The 22,802-nt window shown below is 38.9% G+C and overlaps 1 protein-coding gene across 3 annotated transcripts in view; it reads right to left on the bottom strand.

Moving 5' to 3' along the window:
- The window catches only part of Ghr (growth hormone receptor), a 264,150-nt gene that overhangs the window by 128,885 nt on the left and 112,463 nt on the right, over positions 1 to 22,802 (bottom strand). For all 3 annotated transcript variants that reach the window (XM_055601049.1, XM_055601048.1, XM_055601047.1), the window contains one exon: positions 19,912 to 19,992. In XM_055601049.1, the coding sequence (XP_055457024.1) occupies positions 19,912 to 19,981 (70 nt within the window). In that variant the 5' untranslated portion in view covers positions 19,982 to 19,992. The remainder of the gene's footprint in view (positions 1 to 19,911; positions 19,993 to 22,802) is intronic.

Raw genomic sequence — 22,802 nt, 5'->3', positions numbered from 1 at the left:
TGTGTGTGTGTGTGTGTGTGTGTGTGTGTGTGTGTGTGTGTGTGTGTTTAGGGCTGACTGCTTGGGTTTGAATGGACTATAGTCTCTAGAGAAGACTGATTCTTCCTCTTTCAGCACTCAACAGCCATTAATTGTGTAGGGTCAATATCTATCTTTAAAAAAACAGTCACCCATTCAAATGTCATGTTGCCTTATAAAGTTAAAAGTAAGGAGCCTTCCCTTCCCATAATGCCTGTTATCTTTGGAAATGGTGATTTTGGTTGGAAAGTATTCTTAACCATCACAGAGCCTGAAACATGCACCTCTTTCCTTCTAAACACTTTTCATGGAGTCTTTGCAAGTTAGGAGGAGGAGTGGTAGGATACAGTGTGGACTGAAAGAGCAAATGTGTTACAGTCAGAGAAGGCTGAGGAAGAGGGAAAGGAAAGAAAACATGTTCTCAGGTACTTAAAAACAGTGTGATGTCTGGATTCCTTTTTTATAATTGATCACAATTTATGCTGAGAAAGGCTTTTTGAGTCAGAGGGTTTGGAAAGTTCTTTATATATATATTAACATTTAATCCTTTCAGTATACCTTTGTGTTAAATGTATAGTTATTCCCTTTGATTAATGAGGAAACTGAGGCAAAGAAGAGTGAAGTCACTTCCCTGAGGTCAGCAGAGGCAGGATGGAGTCCAGCCTATTCCCTGAGCCACTATGGGCTGCACTACCTGAACAGGACAGAGCCATCTGTGACACTCACTAGGTTAGCATTGCTAACACTACCTTAGATAATCTCTCTATCAGGCTTACAAGTTTCCCACGCCCTTCTTCCTTTTAGATTTGTTAAAAGAAAATACACCTTGTGTATTTATTTACAATTTCATTTTCAAAACATCAAGATACATTCATTCTTTGGCATCTCCAAACTTCAAAAGGATTAAAACTTGAAAAATAGTGCTTGCTTTTGTAACGTGGATTTAAAAGCAAAGAAAGTATGAAGACAATAACAGACTAAAACCTACAGCAGAGAGTGTGTATATATTCTTAATAAGCTTATAAAAGCTTCAATGTACTCTCCAATAGGATGGGTCTTTGGTTGTGCCAAGCACTGGTTGGGCATTCCCTCAATCTCTGTTCTACCTGCTCATTCTTTAGCTCTGCACATCTTGTAGGCAGGGTAAATTTTGGGTCAAAGTTCTTGTGAGTGGGTTGGTGTTCCCCTTCCTCTGCTAGGAGACTAGTCTAGTTAGAGGGTGTTTGCTTCAATTTCTATGGCCACTGCTACTAGAAGTCTCTGCTACAGTCCCCCTCATATCCTCTTAGAAGCCTGCCCCCACTTAAGTTTCCAGCTTGTCACAAAAATACCCTTATCCTCCATTTCTCTTTTTTCTACAGTCCTTCTGTCCTCTTGCCATTGCTATCCTCAGGTCTCATCTCCACCCTCTTCACTCTCTCTGCCCCCTCTCCTACCTTGTTCCAGCTCTTCAGCCACTACCTCTGTCTATTCTATTTCCCCTTCTGAGTGAGAATGCCACCTCTTTACTCTATGAATGATACTCTGCTAAGCTTGTAGACAGGAGCCTGACAGAGTTGTCCTCTGAGAGGCTCTACCCAGCAGTGCCTCAAATCAGATGCCAAGACTCACAGCCAAACATTGGGTGATGAGTAGGGTGTTTTGTGGAAAAGTGGGAGGAAAGAGAAAAAGACCCAGAGGTGACATGAGCTCCCAAGAAGACCAACAGAGCCAACTCACCAGAGGGTCTTGCTGAGACTACAGCATCAACCAAAGATCATGAATGAACTGGACCTAGGTCCCCTATAAACATGTAGCAGATGCGCACCTTAGGCCTCATGTGGCCTAAGCAGTAAGGGAAGTGGGGACTGCATCTGACACATGGACTCACTTGCCAGCTTTTTGATCACTTCCCCCTGGTGGGACTGTCGTGCCAGGCCACAGGGGAAGAGGACATGCTCGGATGAGATGGATGGAAAAGGGGAGACAGAAGGGGAAAGAAGGAAGAAAGGAGGGTGAAACTGTGAGGGGAGGAGGCATGGGGCTACAAGAATGTAAAGTCAATAAAATCATATATAATAAAAATAAAAAATTTTTAAAAAGGAAAAAATCTTCAATGCTTGTTATAGGAAGAGAATGAAAGGATATGGACCAGGGTAAAATAATGCTGGTTGCTTGGACCTCAGTTGTCAGCCACCAGAAAGTGACAAGTACATGTAAATTTGATGCCAGTATTCGTATGGGCCTGTTTTCTTTTAATAACTGACTTAATTGTGAACCTTTATAGCTGTGGCATTGCATTTTTGGTAGAACATTTATGAATTACAAAACCAAAGGAGAGAAAATGAGAATGAGCCTGAAGGATTCCTGTGAGCTGAGTACCATGAGAAAAGGGAAAGCACACTTGGCAAACTGGTTGGAAAGCAGACTTGATTCATAGTTTTCTAATTTTAATTCCTCAGGATCTTCAACTATTACACAAAACAGCCTGTGTAGTAGGAAGGGCCTTTGCAGACATTGGATGGGTTTGCTCTTCAGAGACACATATAACCTAACACAGTATAACTGTTAAAACAGTGCTCCTGGAAACAGGCTCCTGGAAGTTTATTTACCTAGCAGGTAACAAAACGTAAAAGTGACAAGAAGACAGAGAGCTGGAATCCAGCTTCTTTCCTTACTATTCTAGTCATATATAGAGACAAGAATGGATCTAGATCTCAAACGAAATCCTTTGATCTCCACAGAGCTGTATTATCACAGATATAACCCCAACCCCTGTATTAGAGTCAAAATGTTGAAGAGGCTGGGGCTGGAGAGTTACCTCAGCAGTTAAGAGCACCTGAGTTCAGTTCCCAGTAACTGCGCTGTGGCTTGCAACCATGTATAAATTCAGTTCCAGATCTAACACCCTCTTCTGACTGCCATTGACACCAGGCGTGAATGTAGTCATATACATATGTGCAGGAAAAGTATTTATAAAATAAAATAAAACAATTAAAAAGACGTTGAAGAGGTTGTATGAGAGTATGATAACAAGAGCCATGCTACATAGCCATAATTTAAGAAAAATCTGACAAAGAAACCTCACATTGGTTATGTGCTTTAAGGAAAAATATTACAAAAATAAGCTAATGAAGGAAGACTACAAAAACCATCACACACTAAAAAGAGTAAGATCAAGGTGGTTGGCAATCACATGTGATCTGGGGGGTGGGAGAAGGGTGGACAAGTGCACACACATTCCTTATATTGTGCTTCAATTAAGGCTCTTCTCTGGTGGATATAACTCTTTGTTATTTACTGTTTAGTTTCCCCAAAGCTTGTAGGAGGACATGGCATCTGCCTTGTGAAATCTAAGATCAACTGCATCAGCTTTGTGGTTTTTACAGTCTTTACCTCTCACCCAAGGTTACCTCCACTGAGCTCTTCTGCTAAGCAATTCTGGATCCAGGAGTATTAACATGAGAATGAGGATTGTAGAGCTAGGGTAATGGTTAAACATTAACTATCAGGAAAGTTGAATGGGTTTGTGTAAACATAGTAAGTACCATTCTATGGGACTGAATTTCATTTTCCATGGAAGTTACTATTTTCATATTACTAAGTAGAAAATCAAACAATCATTAAACACTACATGAAATTCTTAAAGTAATACAGGAGGGATTTCATCTAGTCAGGGTGCATTGCAACTCTAGCTTTTCCATGTGCTGTGTGGTATTCTATGACCGTTTTTTAAAAATTTTGTATTAATTACACTTTATTCATTTTTTATCCCCCCATAAGCCCCTCCCTCCTCCCCTCCCAATCCCACCCTCTCTCCCCTTTCTGCATGCATGCCCCTCCCCAAGTCCACTGATAGGGGAGGTTCTCCTCTCCTTTCTGATCTTAGTCTATCATTTCTCATCAAAATTGGCTGCATTGTCCTCTACCATGACCTTTTAAGGCCCTTTAATTTCACTGCCTTCTGGACAAGGAAGGACCACTCCAGGTTCTCAAAGCGTCTAAGAAGGATGCAAGGAGTTGACTAAGAGCCCTTGACAATGACAACACTCACTTCATGTGAGCTCTCTTCACCTTGTGACTGGAAGGAAAAAAAAAAAACCCACAACTTTTAATTCTTTTCAAAGTCCAAAGGTTGAAAAGGTAGATGAAGAACTATTTTATTTTGAAAGAGGGTGAAAGTTGGGGTTAATGTTAGAAAAAGAAGAGGAGCAGGAAGAAGAGTAGAGGGGGAGAAGGGAGAAAAGAGTCAGGATAATCTTGCAGGTAGATTTATGAAGGCTGGGTAGATGCCAGTAACTTGTGGACCAATGGTATCTAAACAGCTTGAGGCGGCCTTAATAATTCCTGGCATAGCTATGGTCAATGACATCCAGTGGTGGCATGTGGTGACCTTTGTGAACTAATCCTTGACTACTATTTGAGACTTGTCAGAACTTCCACTAGAGGGCAGTAGGTGGAAAGGAGAGGATGTCAAATGGATTAACATTGCTATTTGATGACAATAGTTGTCAAGGTTGAGTGCAAAGGTGGACAATGGTTAAGTTGATTGAGTGGGAAAGTGGATGTCCTAACTAATGGGTTTCTATTTCTAAGTAAGCCGTAGATAATATAGGGAGCTCAGGCTCAGATAGAGGACGGAAAAGCATTCCTTTCATTTATGTTTGGGAGTTTAACAGGCACACAAACAGAGACAGAGACAGACTCACACAATCACACACACACAGGCACACACAGACATAGACATACTCAACTCATGGTTGAAGTTCCAGCAAGGATGCCTTATATTTGTAAAACTGTAAGTAATGACTTTGGACTTTTTTTATTGTGCTCCATTTTAGTGCTCACTGCTGTCTCAATTCTGTTCTAGGATTTAGAACTAAGCCTTTTGTCACATAAGTAAGTGGAACTCCAAGAATGATGACAATGTTCAAGTTATGTGTAAGTTGAGGGTTCATGGGTCAAGGGCCAACGTTTTGCCCCACCAAGAGCACATTGATTTCCAAGTGGTGCTGTCTCAACCTCAACTCTTTCATTAGCCACCCTGAGGTTAGACAAGCAGAGGGCATTTCTTATCTCGCAATGTTTTCGAGATCTTCAAATAGATTCCACTGAATCTTGCTGCCAGAGACTAACCTCCACACAGGTGGAGGTTGTGTTTTGGTCCTGCCAATAACCAGACTGAATCTTGGGTAACCCATTGATTCCTCTGAGTATTGACTTCTACAACATAGATGTCTGGTCCTAAAGCTTCCGACTGAAGACATTGAGATTCATCCTTATGCTTTTAAACTGGATTCTAGCATCCAACCCTCAGGAGATTGACATGAAATATTCAAGATCAGCTTCGGCTAAAGAGGAAGTGGACAGTCTTCTGTACTGTTCTATACCTTCTAAAATACTGCCTGATCTAAATTTTATATTATTTTTGCAGTCTGGTGTCTACTTCATGTAGATGTCCTCTCCACTTCTCACCATTCCACATTTCACTCAAGAAAGCTCCTTGACGACAGGGTTTTATTTTTATTTAAATTTTTTTCTTCACCAAGTCATTATAATTGCATAGAATGCTATGGAAGTCAGTAAATGCCGAAAAATATTTGTTGAACATATTCATTCCTGGCATCTTTATGAAAAGTATGGTCACTATCAAGTTAGAGATGCTAAAGACAATTTACCTGAGTTTCCGAGTCAGCTGCCACACAAAGGCTATAGATCCATGTTTATGCTGCACATGACATATTTATTTCTTCTACTAAAAGCATTTATCCCTTGGTATCTGTGGAGGATTGCCTTAGGAATGCTCATATGCCAAAGTTCATTTAGGTTTAAGCCCTTTGTATAACCTCTTTGCATATAACCAATGCTTTGTATCTTATAATACCGGTAGATATACCTGCTGTTGTTTGAGAGAATAAATATAAGAAAACAATAATTATAATAAAAATTTTGTGCATTTAGCATTGCTGTACTGCCTCATGGCTAAAGTAGCAGATTAACATGTGCAGATCCAAGGGTCTGATTTCCAACACTGGGGGAGGGCGGGAATGAGAATATTTTTTACATCTGATTGGTTGAATCCAAGGATGCATATGGAGGTTGAGCTGTATAATAATCAAATGAGATTTTAAAATAATGGGACGTTTTCACAAATAGCCGGTTATGCCAAAAGGTTTACCTGGCAGATGTTGCCCTTATAGTGCTCAAAACCCAGAGTGACACAATTATTTCAAAGGCATGTGCCAGCTCAGTGAGTTAAATGTTCTCTGTATGGATGAAACCTTAAATATGGCAGACTGATTTTTCTGTTGGTAAAAACCAAGTCTTAAGACTGATGACATTTAATCTCACATGAATTACATTAGCTCCAACAGCTGGCTTTCTAGTTACTGTACCCTCCCATGCATCTTTTTACACATGCTCACGGGTGCCTGTCAGTGAGCTTCCGTGCGGCTTTAAATTGTGAGGCTGTCAAGGGACTAATGACAGGAAATGTTTGCTGAAAACCATCAGATGTGACTGCACATTCATGGGGACTTGTTAACTGATGTTTAAGTTGTTGCATTCCTTATAAACAAGCATGAGTGACAGGCTTTAATGGTGAGTTTCAAAGTAAATGTGAGTCACAATCATTAGTGCAGCACAGCCTAAAGCTAGCAACTGGGTGACCCATGAGTGCCTCTGGAGCAGAGCAAGGAATAGGCCAAGCTCCATGTGAGCTTTAGGTGAGAAATCCTGGATTTAATACAAATGTGGCCCCACCCAGCACACCAGCTTTTGCATGGAATTTCCTGGTTATAGACTGTTTAATGTAGAGCTCAGTGGCATAGACTCTGGAAATTCTGGCTCTTGTGTGATAGTCACTCAACTTCCTTGTGACTAAGGCTGAACTATTCCTGGCTATATACATAGAATTAGATTCAGAGTTTGCAAACAGGCATTCATGGTTTTCCCTGTGTGTGTGTGTGTGTGTGTGTGTGTGTGTGTGTGTGTGTATGTGTGTTTTAGGTCAATAAAACTAAAACACACAAGCTTTTTTTTTTTTTTTTTTCTGTTTGAAGAGGATACTTGGAACTGAGTATTTCTTTAACCCAGTATGAGTCCCTAATGTTCCTGGTACTAATTTTATGATTAAGAAAACCTGGCTTGCAAAATGTTAGCTAATTGTGAAAAAGAGGCACATTTATTTTAATTCTAAAATTAATGGTGTTAAGTCTAAACAGTGGTTAGCAAATCTCAAGATAAAAGTGTCTCCCTGCCTCTCTCTAATTAATTATGTCCTACAGTGGCCTCTGAAGAACAAGGGAAGTACCTTTTTAAAATCTGTTTATGCAACCACTTTAACCCAATCATCAGACACAGTTGAGTATTTAATACTTTAATATATTGGTAATGTTTTTGTAACAACGTCTTTTTTATTGTTTTAAGCTTTGACTCCCCCATGAAATAATTGTTTCAGCCTACATTGTTCCTTTAAAATCATTGTTTGTTGTTTATAAGATAGCTGGAAATTTTACAGAGAAAATAAAGATTTATGTTATAATGGAAAAAAGAAGAAAACCTGGCTTGCCTTCTTGCCTTTTTTTTTTTTTTTGTGTTCTTCTGTTTTTATTTCTGTCTCATTGCTTCCTATCACTGGAGTAGGTATCTCGAAAAGGAGGGAAATAACAGCTGTCTTTGTAAAAATTTCAAGCCTGAAGTTTTTTTTTCAGATTTGTATGATTTTAAAAATGGCCCAGAAAAGTGGTGATACTTCAGGCTGTGTGGATACTGTTGATACACACCTTAAAAAATATGGGCAAAACTGCATGAATTTGTGGCATTTTGTGTAAGGACATCTGTTGCTATCAGGTGCTATCCTGTGTTTCTCTGTTCAGCTTTAATTGTATGATCCAACTGGGTTGTTAATTGTCTGCTGCAGAAGCAGCCTCCTCCCCCAACCCCCACACTTGGGACACTTACAACACTTTTAGTGAACCATTTAGTGATTTTTAGTGAACCATCTATCTCATACACACAAAGTAACCAAAAGACTGGGAAATCATACCATCAGGTCTTGATTCCTAATTCTTGACCATAAATGAATGTTTAGAAAAAGACAGATGGATGTAGGTTAGCACCCAGCCGGGAAGAGGAATCCATTTCAGCTCTCCTAGAAAATTTACAGATTCAACTTTATTGATTAGAGATCTAGAGATAATTAAATGAATTTAAATGCCAGCAGTTAAAAAAAAAAGATTCATAGCTAAAAATGTGAACAAATTAGTTCCATCTTTTGCTTTGAAGCAAGCCATAAGTGATTGTAGGGCCGTAGACATGAGGTGATAGAACATGTAGAGAACCATAAAACATCACCCAGGTATCCTTTATGTCTGCCACAACTGAACATTTTCTTACTGTTTACAAAGTGACTCTCTGATTAGATGTAATGGAGTAACACATCTGCATCTTTGTACCACAGTCTCTCTCTAGCAGTGACTCATGTGCCCAGAGAATAACAGTCCACACAACAGAGAAGGCTTAGATAAGAATAGAAGGCCTGAGGCTATTACCTTGCCTACCGGTTTTCAGCTTTTAAAAAGTTGCTGAATTATTTGTTTGAAATAAAGCTTATATGGAAACTCACTGTGTAAAATCAAAACAAGTGTAATAGGACTATGCTAAGGTAAGGCTGGGACCCCAGAATGTTTCGGCAGGTGAGTTACACTTACCCTTATCCCAACCCTGTGGGGCTCAGCAACCCTTTCTACCTTGGGATGATTATAATTAAATTCTATTATTAGGTTTGCATCTGAATACTGTGTATAAGCTATGTAAAGTTTTTAGATTAAGCCCCTCCCACATCCCAAAAAAAACCTAAGATACTGAGACAAATATTCATGTGGCAAAGAGGTATTAGAAACTATTTTAGGGGCTGAAGAGACAGATGAGTTGGTGCTAAGTTACTTGCTGTGCAAGCTTGGGGCCTAAATTCAGTCCTCAGGACTCACCTTAAAAAATTTAAAAGCTGCCATGCATTTTAAAGTGACTGAGAAGGGGTATATAGGGTAGTTTGGAGGGAGGAAAAAAGAGAGAGAAACAGAGAGAGAATTATATTATAATCTCAAAAAATAAAAGAAATGCACACTTGTGATGCCAGTGTTAGAGAGGAGAAGACAGGCAGATTCCTGGGGCTATCTGGCCAACTAGCCAATGTTTAGGCTGTATGTTCCTGTGATGGACTCTGCCTCAAAAACAGTGAACAGGTCCAGAGGAATGGCACTGAAGAAGACTGACCTCTGTCTTCTACACACACACACACACACACACACACACACACACACACACAGGCACCTGTCTGTTCACATTCACATACAAGAACAACTGGACACTAGAGCATGTGTCCAGATATAATGCCAAGTACTGTCTCTTGGTGGGGCAGGGGAAAGAGATGAGTATCTGCCTTCCCTTGGGAGCCATGTTAATGGTTCTCTGTTGGTGGTTAAAGGTGAACCAAATATACAAACTCTCGGATACTATCAGTTCTCCAGATTCCAGTGAAGATGGTTAGGAGTATGAGGGTAGCAGATGAGGATAGAAGTGCTAGGTATGAAAGCCCCAGAGGAATATATGTGTCCAAGAATGGCAAAGAGGTATACCACTATGAAAAGCATCCTCTAGAACAACTTTGGTTTCTTATGTTCTCTGGACCTCAATTTTCTCATCCGCTACAAAGGAGAGATATTGTTTATTTAAAGCCTTCAACAAGTAAATGGCCTACTAAGACAATGTAGGAGATGTGTATAGCATCTACATACAATTGACTATTCTTGGCCTCAACCTAATGCAAACTCTAGGGCCTGAAGACTAAACAGAGATGTACAATTTAAATTTATACTAGTAAATGCCTAATATCAGCACTTCAATAGCACAGATAGCTTTGGAAACTAAGGATAATGACTACAGAGCTAGGCAACCACACTTATGAACTTTAGAATGAACATCCAGAAAAATGTGATGCTGTTCTAGTCGACAAAGGAAAGTCAGGTCCCATGAAACACCAATTTGTCCATCTGTCCAGGGCCATCTGAGTATGGCACCTTGGCTATTTCGCTTCACTGTACTTCAAACTGTGGGTCTTGAGTCTTTTGGTGGGTCAAATGACCCTTTCAAGGACACTACCTAAGACCATTAGAAAACACAGAAATTTATATTATGATACAAAGCAGTAGCAAAATTACAGTTGTGAAATAGCAATGAAAATAATTTTATGATTGGGAGTCACCACAACATGAAGAACTGTATTAAAGGTTCACAGCATTAGGAGGGTTGAGAAACACTGGTTAAGAGTAGAATCAGGCCAAACTGCCTGACTCAGAATGGGGCTATTGACATGATTGACTTTCATTTGCTACCCTAGGCTCTTGTCTTCTCTATAGCACAACATTTTATCATAGCTACTGCTAATAAAAACACGCCCCACCCTCAAACAAAAGGAGCAGTGGGCCAATGAAAGGTGGAGGAAAAATTATGACCCACGCCAAAAGTTAGGTGAAAGTCGTCCCTTTACAGAATAAATCACTCCTCTCTATGCTTTATATATGCTAAGTACAACTTTTTCCAATGACTTATCGCCTAACCTTCATGGGTTTTTAAAGTTATAATCAATTACAGTTTCTATTCATTTTCTTTCCATTTCCTTTTAGGAAAGCCAGGCTTCCTCAATCTTTAGCATGGTGAAACACCAATATTCTCCCCACTAAGGTCAATATATTGATAAAATTTAAACAAAGCATATTCCTTTACAAAAGCCAGATGTCAAAGCTTTTCCTTTTCCATACATTTGCAAGGTTGAAAATTAAAGGAGAAACACAATGTCATTTTCACATTTAGAGATTAAGAAGTTAAGGACTTTGCTAATATCATATTTACTTCTAACCAGGAGAGTTTCACATTTCTTATAAGAAAATTCGGAAGGCCCGCTATTTAGGGAATAAGTTGAAAAATTGATTCAGGTATTTATAGGATGTGGAGTCAGGGTCTTTCAAAATTTCAAGTTCAATGTTCAAAAGGGCAATGAAAACTTTGATTTGGGATCTGCAGCTCTTCTGTTTCTCTGTGTCTGTCAATATTTGAGTAGACTTATCAGGTAGGTGGGGCACAGATAAAGGTAGTGTCAGGGTGACAGTGTTTGATGGCCAATTCATTCAAGCTACGGTGTTGGCCAGTGGGAGAAGACATAGTTCAGTGACGTGGAAAGGGGCTGACGAGATGAAGGAAGGCATTAACGTCTGGAAAAAATTATGGTCATGGTGGCATCAGGCATATAAAGCAGTAAATAAAATAAAAATCATTCCGGCTTCAGGGAAAAGCCCTAAATCTCAGTTTCTACCATTGAGTAGTTAATTTTATACCCTTCCTTCTATAAGGGAATTCCGGTTTAGCTTGAACCCTGCTTAGATCAAAGTATCAAGAACAGTTGTGGGACAGGACTGGAGAAATTCCAGGTCATGATTTTGATGCTGATTCATTCATTCATCCAAAATAAATACAGATATTTATCAGAATGCCAGAGAATGAGACACAGGGATGAGGAGAGCACTCTTCATGTAACTGAAAGTCTAGTGACTTCCACATCAATAGTGCTTTATTACATAGGCTATGCAGTGCTACGCGTCAGTTATTTATTTATTTCAAGTTCAACCAAAACTTGTTATACAACTTGGAATGTCATCACCACTTTATTTAGAAAATGGACACAAAACACGTATCAGTGGCCCTACACACATCTTCCCAACCATATTCTTGGTAACTGATTATGTAAAACTATTCTGAAACACTTCTCCAGTGATGGAGACAAAAACCACCAGCTGTCATACATGCAACCCTTTAATAGAGATACTGCCGAGGATAAGGCTTTAGACCATACACTGTCACAGAACCAGAAACAAAGACTTCTGGTAAAGGTATTTGATGAAATTCTGTTGATTCATTTTTGTATAAATTTGGGGAATAAGGAACCAGAGAAAACTTATAGCTGATGTGGATGAAGTTCTCCAAGCCTCAGGACCTCTGGGTGGGTTTAGTAGCCTCCATGCAGAACACAGGATCACTCTTTGGGTGATCAATTGTGCAATCAGATTTATAGTAGCATTCATCCTTACATTTCTACTATAGACAGTGAGGAAGTATTACTCTGTGTTTGAAGATAATGCTAACAGCATTATGTAAACATGCAAGCTACTGTTGCTGGAAAAGATAATATGGAACTGCGAGGTGTTGTTCTTAGAATTGTGGATGCTGGTGACTGCTTGGTGGCAAGTTAGGTGCATAGTATTGTGAATAAGTAGTTACAAGGACCCAAAGCCAAGCCACAAAGGCACCATTGTCGATGACTCTGATAAACGTACAGTTCTTTATCCCATGGAGTTTAAAGTTAAGATTTTAAGAACCAGCACTGGGAAAACAACCATATTAACTTCAATAGAGGAAGAAAAGGAAGAAGAGGAGAAGGAGGAAGAAGTAGATGAGGAAGAGGAAGACTAAAAAGGGTGGCTAAGGAGGACAGGAAATCAGGAAAAAATTAGAACACCAACCACAGGTTAGAAAACTCTGTGATGGTTCTCTGCAGGTTCTCTTAGGGTGCTCTGTGATTGAGGGACTCTAGCTGAATTAGTCCAAACTAGCAAGGGCTTCTTGAGAGTGGATTGGCCTCTAGCCAGAGGCAGACGGTTGGGTGTGCTCATGAACACCTACTCTTTGCAGGTACCACACACCAATTAACTTATATCAGTTTATTCCTTGTCAACACCCCCAAAGGAGTACCAGCTTGGTTTACCAAATCAGGGTGGTATGGAAATGTTTTGTAACTCAGGACAGGTTCTTGTCCTGGAAAAACAGGGATCTAGTATGAATGACTGAAAAGATGATCTATCATGGACACTTGGATTAGTTATGGGTGGTCCTAGGCCTTCTGCTTGCAAATTAGCTGAGACACAAACTTAATCACCTACACTTCCAGTCAACTCACTGCCAGCTGAGTTGACTCAGCTACTGTGCAAACCTAGCCAACTTCTCAGTTTCTACACAGCCCAAAGCTTTGTGGTTCTCAGCACATTCTGCTTACTTTTGTTGTTATATGAGGTAAATACACACTCTGCAATGAGAGAATGTTTAAGAGTTTGGCAAGGTCCTGGGACACAATAATGAATGCCCAAAGACTTCAGTCCCTTGGCCACACATTGTATTTGCCACTGTCTGGTAGTTTATACCATGAGACAGCCACATGCACAGGTGACTAGATGATCATAGGAGCTGTGCTAGGCACAGGTACGAGGAGTTCAGAGAAAGGATGCCAAACACATGTATTAAAGACGATTTTTTTTCTCTCTAGGCTCAGTATGCTCCCATGCAGAGTGGTTCCTACCCTGCAGCCCCTACTACTTTACTGTCAGCAGGCTGACCTGTGTTCTATGACTCCACCATATCAAAAGTGAGCCAATGCTTTGTTGATTACATTTAATTAAATGTGTGGAAACTTAGAACCAAATGGAATAAGAACATACTGATAGTTTTTTTGGCATCTTGTCACAATCAGACTATCTCTCTTTTGACCTATTTTAATCTGGTTCCTCTACATGCATCCCTTTCAAATTAGCCTTATTATTTCCTTAATAATAATAATGTGGTATTATTTCCAAGGTGAAACTCAAACAGCATTATTTTCTAGCTTAAAACTCTGTAATAAACAAAGGTGCTCATAACTGAATTATGCTTACACCTCTGTTTTATCTTCTGTAAATCATGAGCTCATTGAAGTGAGGAACATAAATTTGAATTTCCTCTGGAATACAAAACGTATAAAAATTGTTGAAAGTCAATATTGTGCCATTGTTTACAAATGTCTGTGCTTGTATCTCCCACTGGCACCAGGTAGAGTCACCTGGCTTGCTCCAACATGCTGAAGTCCAATGTCAAAGTCAGTTTGTGTTATGAGGAAGTCAAGGTGACACAAGATTGTTGATGTATGTGGACATAAGCCATTATATTAGACAAATTATGAGACTTTTCTTACTTTGAATGGTCAAGAAAGTAGTGGTTGAAAGTCCTGTGGCTTCACCACTCACCTCAGGGAGAAGCCAAAGCTTTCAATGACTCTTTTTTGACAATGTTTAAAGGGACACCCTTTAATGTTTATCAGCTTCAACTGTGACTCTAAAACTTCTTTGAAATATGTCCAGTATGTTTTGGCAACTTCTAATGACCATGTGGAGCTTCAACTGTAGTGGGCTAGAGTTTATTTAAAAAATAAAATTCTCCTACTTTGCAATTATTTCCTGCTGAACAATAAAAGCAGCAGAATCTTCCAAATAAACATCATGCCTTTCTGCATATGATTATAAAGAGTGTCCAAGGATATAAGCATAACATTACTTGGTGAATTCTGGTTCCTTTAGAACATGGCATTATCATTACCATAAAGATTTTTCACTCAAATGGTATAGAAACATGCAACATGTTTTGTAGAAGCTCTCTCCAGAGTAGAGAGATATGAATTATGACCTTTGCCTAAAGGTTGTACTAGTAGGTTGTATAATTTAAATGTATAGATATGCATATAAACCTCCATATATTATATATAAATATAGCTAAAGACTATATTGTAGTCTATACATGCTAAACATGCATAACCAATGTTCCATCCTATAGTTAGCACTTTTGTTTTGACTGGCCTGCTGACAACTTTGAGAAAAATTATGATCTGATGGATTTGGCACATACTTTTTCTTCTTTTCTAAATATTGCCTGTTCTTCAAGGCCTGACAACCCCTGTCTTTGCCCATGAAGCCTTTTACCATCTGTAGATTGTCTATAATTTGACTGAAATCAACTGCCTTAAGTCTACTTCCAAGAGAAACAAATATAAACAGTGTGCTCATGTACAGTATGCTTTGCCAAATGACTCCTCTCTTGTCTACAAAGGAAGTGCTTAGTAGATATGTCTTGATTTTTAAATGCATAAAATGGAACTACTCCTTGCCTCACTCATACACTGAACATTGTATAACTTGGTAACTGAATGAACTGTTTTGTATTTTATGTTCATTGCTACTTCTATGTAGTATGATTTGGGCTATTTCCACAGTTCATATATAGAACCTAATACTGTAATTCTTAGTATACTTACCTAATCTTTTAACTCTTGATAAGTCATTGAAGACTTCTCTCATATTCTTCATAACCCAAAATTTAAGCTTTGAAAATAGGAAGAGCTGAAGAGATCTCTACGCAGTAAACTTGGTGAATTAATGGTTCTAAGTTTACTTTGTTCAGAGAATCTTTATGATTTGACTTCATTATAAAAATTAGATATTAAAGTGACAGTCCCCCAGTCACTTCCAGAAGCTCTTCATGTCCTAGCCAGACTGAACTTCTATATATTTTTGCTTCTTCCTGAGGATGCTGAGACCCAAGGGAATGCTGAGTTGCTGACTGAATGATATATAGATAGATGGCATATTTTATAATGGATACTCCTTATATATATCACCTGTTTATGTACATTTCTCACCAGCAATATTCCAGGTACAACCAAAGCATAGATCAACCTGGCAAAGCCTTTTAAAAAGAGATAATGTTGTCCATTCTTAAGGATGGAATAAGGAATTCTCCATGAGAATATATAACTTGCACAGAGGAGGGATAGAAAGCCTCATATTAAGGCTGAATGATTAAAAAAAAAAAACAATACTATTACAACATTTTAAACAATACAATGGTGGTACTGTTAAATGTTTGGTTCCCATTAAGTTTTCCACAGAGCAATTAAATTTAATTTAAAAAATCCTCTCAGACCCAGTAAATTTCTAGTTATGCATTTGCCCAAACAAGTAGAGCCCCGCTTAAGGATTCAAGAGCCAATATTACCTTCCCATAAAGACCTGTCATCTTCAATCTAGCTTCTGGGCAGAGTTTTACAGGTGATTCCTTCATAACTGACTCAACAATGCCACTAATTGTACCAATCAAACCTAACCAAAGAATAAATTATAAAACTATGTTTTTAAAAAATTCTCCACCTATATATTTAGTCTGCTTTATATCGAAAGAGAGAAAAAATCAAAAAGAAAATAATTTGATTCAGACAGGCAAAAAAAAAAAAAAAAAAAAAAAGAAGAAGAAGAAGAAGAAAAGAAAAGAAACACTGGTCCATGAATATCATCCAGGATTATGACCCATGTTGTGTACTGTGCTAAGTTTGCCTGAAGCTATTAGGTAACTGGCAGATAAAGACACACACTCGTGCACACACACACAATCACACACATGTACACCAATACACACATGTATATGAGCATGCTTGAACATACTTCCCTACATCCTCTTAAGCAAACAACATACCCTACTTTTAATCTCCATGTCATTTTAAGAAAGTTTTCTGAAAAACTCAAATATTTTAATTTGTTTAGCTTAACAAGAAAAGAAAGAGGAAAATTTTCTCTGATAAGTCCTTTCCTATGTAGAAAGAACTGGTAAAATACATGATTTGTACTTACTATAAAATAATTCTGGTTCTGTTGAGCTCCTGTCCTCTCCAGGTCTTACTATCCCCCCTTCTTTCATAAGATTCCCTGCACACCGCCCAAAGTTTAGCTATGAGTCTTAGTATCTGCTTAAAAATACTGCTGGGTAGAGTCTTTCAGAGATCCTCTGTGGTAGACTCCTGTCCTGTTCCCTGCCTTCTCTCTCTTCTGATGTCCACCCTCTTTGTCTTTCTGAATGGTGATTGAGCAACTTAGCCAGAGTCCTCCTTCTTGATTAGTTTCTTTAGGTGTACAGATTTTAGTATGTTTATCCTATATTATAGATCTAATATCCACTTATGAGTGAGTATATGCCTTGTGTGTCTTTCTGCTTCTGGGATACCTCACTTAGAATGATCTTTTCCAGTTCCCACCATTTGCCTGAAAATTTCATGATTTCCTTGTTTTTTATTGCTGAGTGATATTCCATTGTGTAGATGTACCACAATTTCTGTATCCATTCCTCAACTGAGGGGCATATAGGTTGTTTCTAGCTTCTGGTTATTACAAAGAAAGCTATTACAAACATGGTTAAGCAAATGTCCTTGTTGTATATTTGAGCCTCTTTTGGATATATGCCTAGGAGTGGTATAGCTGGATCTTGAGGAAGCGCCATTCCTAATTGTCAGACAAAGGGCCAGATTGATTTCCAAAGTGGTTGTACAAGTTTACATTCTCACCAGAGGACAGGAGCTCAATAGAACCAGAAAATCTGGGCACAGGAGTCTTTTCTGAGACTGATACTCCAATCAAAGACCATTCATGGAGATAACCTAGAACCCCTGCACAGATATAGCCCATGATAGTTCAGTGTCCAAGTGGGTCCCCAAATGGGAACAAGGACTCTCTTTGACTTGAACTGATTGGCCTGCTCTTTGATCACCTCCCCCTGAGAGGGAAACAGCCTTACCAGGCCACAGAGGAAAACAATGCAGCCACTCCTGATGAGACCTGATAGATTAGGATCAGAAGGAAGGAAAGGAGGACCTCCCCTATCAGTGGACTTGGGGAGGGACATGGGTGGAGAAAGGGGAAGGAGGGTGGGATTTGGAGGGGAAGAGGGAGGGAGCTGGGGGGGATACAAAGTGAATAAACTGTAATTAATAAAAATAAAAAAAAATAAAAAGAATTAAAAATATATTTTATTTTTTTTACTCTGTTTTCCCCAAGCCAACAAGAAGCAAACACAAATTATTAAAAAGAAAATTAAGAAGATATTTTTGGAACTGGCTGTTGAAATCATCACTTTTTATAAAGGACTGCATTCCTGTATTTACTGGAGCATTATCCACAATGGTTAAGACATGAAACAGCCCAGACTTAAGACTGAAGATCTTGCCACTTTCCACAGTAAGAGTGGACTTAAAGGACATCCGTTTAAGTGAACTAGGTCAGATCAGAAAGAACAAACATGATTGCATTAATCTGTAATTTTACAAAGAAAAGTTCAAACTGTAGAGAGAACAGAGGTTACCAGATTTAGGTATGGGAAGGGCATGGCAGACACAGGGTACAAAGTAGCAAATATGCAGTGATTTAATGGACAAGACAAATTATTATATTATATATCAATATATATCATGATGTTATATTATTATATTCAGTATTTTTGCTATATAAGTCGATCATGGCTTCTGTTGCCACAGAGAAAAAATGAATAATTATGTACACACATACACAAACCTTATAACATTGTTTGTTATAAATATATGCAATGAAATTCATTTAAAATAAGCTGTCAAGATTTTGAGGGGCTCTTAGGAAGTCAAAGGCTATTCAAACATTTAAGCAGTTGAACAGAACCTGGAAATTCTCCAGGCTTAAAAATAATTCAAGCTTGAGGGCTGGAGAGATGGCTCAACAGTTAAGACCTTAACAGTTCAGAGAATACAGGTTCAACTCCCAGGGCCCACATGGCAGCTCAGCACTGTCTGTAACTCCAAGATCTGCCATTCTCACACAGACATACCTACAGGCAAAACACCAACGTACATAAAACAAAAAATAAATGATAAATAATTAATTCAAGCTCTAATCTCTTAGTCTGGGATGCATTTTAAAACTTCTTTAACATTTCTTACACTGTGCTTTTTGTTTCACAAGCTTTTAAATTCCTCAAGCCTTGCCCCCATGGACTGAAAGTCACCTTAGTGAAGAAAGGAGAGATTAAATCACCACGACTCTTGAACTGCAGAGGATCTGAGCTGTAATTCTTTGGCTCAGAACCAGGGTCTAAAAGCAGCCATGGGAAAAGCTGCTGAAGTGGAGCCCATGATTCTCTCCACATCTGACTTGCATAATGTTGACATAATAACACCAGAGAGACCCAAAAATATTTCAAACAATTATGACTTCTTTTCAATAAATATTTTGGAATTGTTTTAAGAAATAAAATAACATATTCTATCCTTTCCCCTTCCTAAACTGCTCTTGACACCATCAGCAGTTCACAACTCTGCATTTATTTTTGGTCACAAGGTCAGCAGGACATCTTAAGGCGTTAAGTAGCCTGCTAAACTGTGTTTTCCAACATGAGCTGGGTGTTGAGTAAGGGAGTCTGCTACTCTTAAAGCAACAACCACGTCCAGTGCTCACAGCATGGCAAAAACATATTGTTCCTACCCTCTAGTGAAATTCAGGCAAGGAAAACTGCCACTTTCTCAAGACATTCTTTGAAAAATTTATCCAACCCGTAGCAAGGACACTTTCCTTTCCAGACAGACATGCCCCTCCCCCACATACTTTCATTATTCTTCTTTGTTTCTGCTATGACATGTGAGTCTGAAAATATTGAGACTACCAGGAGAGTATAAAAGAGAAGGAAAAAAACTATTTAGACAGCCACGGCATCTTACAACTTCTGGGTACATCTGTCACCGAGTTCAGGTGTCTTCTTCCCTGGAACTCAGCCAAATGAAAATCATTCAGAGAACAAGGGGACAAATTCACCAGGAGCCTGAAATTTCCCCTCTCAGAGAATATAATTAAGAGGACTGCATTCCAAGCCTTGGAAACAGATTCTGCTATGCTTGGTCACAGATGAGCTGAGCCATCAGTAGGCTAATAGAGCTTTGGTGTGATTTTAATAGCTCTCCCAGAGGCCTGGCTTGTCTTTGTCATGAATGCCCTCAGTACACTATGTAACATTGATTTTCAACACGAAAACATCAGATGCCAAACCTGACTACCACAGCCCTCCTTAGAAATCCCCAGAGAAATCTCCTGGTTTTTGATTTTTAAAGCTAAGACAAGTTTCCTGCTACCTAAAACTTACGATTATTTCATTTGGATTCAACACAGCTCAGCTCTGTTTCTAAACACCACGGTCTAAGAAAAGGAAGGCAGGACTCACCCCCATTTCCAGAAAACGTGCTGCTGGAGAATGCCAGTGCCAGAGTTAAGAACACCTTCCCAAGATCCATACCTATGAGACCTGCAAATCAGAAAAGGCACAAGGTCAGGGCAAGCAGCGATAGGTAGTGGTCACTATATAACATTCAAAGCCCGATGAAGTAGGGAGTGTGCTCACAGGCAGCTGAAGAAGGAATCTTAACAAGTCTTGTTTTGCCTCAGACTTCGGTACGATCATACTTTTCATGAGGAAGCACAGCAAGTTGGAATAAACTCGACGTCTCATGAGTGCTTGCCTCAGGAAATAGCATAGATGGTATAGATTTTCAGGTTGTGGCCGAGAGCCACAGACTCCCCTCACAGCAAATGACCCCCACACGTTGCTTCAATAATAGGCCAGCGTAATTAATTTTAATTTAATCTGGAAATAGAAAAAAAAAATGTTCAACTGCCTGGTAGGTTTTGATCTTACGATGACTGTGTGCTCTGAAACACCCAGAAATATGTTCACCAAGAGTGATCAGTCCTTGCCTTTCTAGTGATTTAGAAGGCCAAGTGTGGCTGCACCTTCAGCCCTTCATTCAAATGAGTGAGGCCAACAGGCTCTGTCAGCACATACCTTTATCTGAAAAAAATTTACTCTTCTCTGGAAAAATAAACTATGGTGACTGCGTCTAGATTCTCTAGAGACAAGTCTGGACTGGTTGGAAAGTAATTCACTACTCTTCTTTGGAGAATGATTGCTGCATTTAACAACTAATGTCGACCACTTTAAATCTTAGTCCCAGTATTTCTGTAAAATTGTCCTCTTTACAAGTCACAGAGGCACACCTGGCCCTTACTCCACTGGTTCTTCCAGTGCCTGTACAGACCTCCTTTTTTAATCACTGTGCAAAATTTGATGATACTGAAATAACTCTTCTTGCCATCCCTGATCATGGTGAAATGATGAGCAGGAATGTTTGCTTTTATGGGTCTACATAGGTGTGGTTCTGAGGTAACAGTCATGGAATTCTGAAGTACTATAAAACGACAAATGTTTTACATTTTCCTTTGCATGCAGAGGACAGCCATTCAATTCTGAGTTCTCAAGTAATTTTACATAACAAGCCACATCCCTATGCAAACTGAGTATTTTCTTTTGCCTGGATGTATTTGCATGCCTTTGTACATGAGGATGACCCTCCCTACCACTGCCCCTTGGAATCTTTGGTAGGACCAAATGTGAAAGTTAACTGGGAGGTTTTAGGCAAGTGGGATGTTATTATGACCCAGGCCCACATTTTGATTCTTAACTGGAAGTCAACAGCTTTGCCTCATTCTCTTTGCAGATGTGAAGCACTCTGTCCTTTCTTCTAGGGATTCAGGTCCTGCAGTGTTATTTTGGAGCCTCTTAGCAGAAATGAGTTAAATGTCTAGATCAAGTATGTAACAGAATGAAAATGCTATCATGTGAAAATGTTTTTTTTTTTTAATTTTATGTTTAAAAAAAGTAGAAAACGCACTGAGGAAGCAGACTCTAAATTTCAGTAGTGACAATTTAACTGGTCATCTCAGAACACACTTAATGTCAGGCAGAAGCATCTACTGACATATGCTATCTTGATATTAGGTTGTAAAAGTGAATTCTCAATTCCCAGTTTGTTTGTTTGCATTTCCCAGAGTAGGTATATGAAAATATTTACTTTTCTCAGAAGATACCATCCTTCTTTAGAAGTAAGGTTTTTAAGCATCTCAAAGAGACCAGGTAAATGCCAGAAACAAGTGGGGTTTAGATCAGAAAACTAGTAGACAGACTTTCTCTAATCCTCAAATTGTTGTGCTTTCTTTTTAATTTAATTAAAATTTGAGGTACGGGAGACTGATCCCCAGGAGCCTCACACATACATATTAGGTAGGTCCTGGTGCTGAATTGCATTCTGCTTTCATCCTCAGTCTTTTCAAAACTGCTTCATGCTCACGAATTTTACTTCTCCCAAATAAGGAACAGGAGTTACTACAATGCTGTAATAATGCAAGCAGAACATCACATGATACATTTTTATGTCACTAAATCAAATCAAATGAAATCAAATCAAAACAAAACAAGCAAAACAGAATCTCCAAAGAGAAATTAGTCAGGAGTACGCTTTCAGACTCCCATCATAGAAACAGGGACATTTAAAGCTGTAGTTCTCCCCAGCAGGGGAGCACAACAGTTCATTACCACCTGGAGCACACTGCAGAAGGACTGGGCTGGTAACCCTGTAGACAGAGGAACCAGGAGGAGGATACGGAAATGTAGCTGATTCAGTAGGAGCTAACCGCTTTATCAGATTCTAGTCTTCCCTCTCCCTTCATTGATGTTTCAGCAGATACAGTCTAGAGAACTTGCTGTTGGCTTTGATTGTATTGCTGTCCCAATCAGCTGCAGAACTCCATGTTGCACCCTTTGGGTGACTGGACTCTCCACACTAAGATCAAATGACTCATCCGATCTCTACAAGTGTCTTTGTGGACTTAGGAGAGGACAGAGTTCCATCACACGGAGTTTGGAATTTTAATTTAATATATAGATGCCAGAAAGAGAGATCCTCAAGCTTTTTTTTTTTTTTTTGACCCAAAATGTCCAAATATACAATGATCCATTAACCTCAAGATAGAAGAGTTCATCCAATGTGCCACTCTAAGGGGGGGCACTTAATAAAAGTAGACTTTTTTTTTTTTTTTAGAAAAACATTCCAAATTTAATTTTTAAGTTTGCAGTATTTTCCTACGGGGGAAAAAAAAAATCCTTCATTAAGTTCATTCTTTGGTTACAGGCTCCTGGCAATATTTTCAGAAAGAGGGAGAAAATGTTTTTCATTATTATTATTATTATTATTATTATTATTATTATTATTATTATTATTA

This window comes from Psammomys obesus, unplaced genomic scaffold, assembly GCF_907164565.1.
Source record: "Psammomys obesus unplaced genomic scaffold, mPsaObe1.curated_primary_1811, whole genome shotgun sequence".
Classification (NCBI taxonomy): Eukaryota; Metazoa; Chordata; class Mammalia; order Rodentia; family Muridae; genus Psammomys; species Psammomys obesus.
Note: the sequence above shows the minus strand (reverse complement) of the source record. Positions and strands in the feature narration are given on the sequence as shown.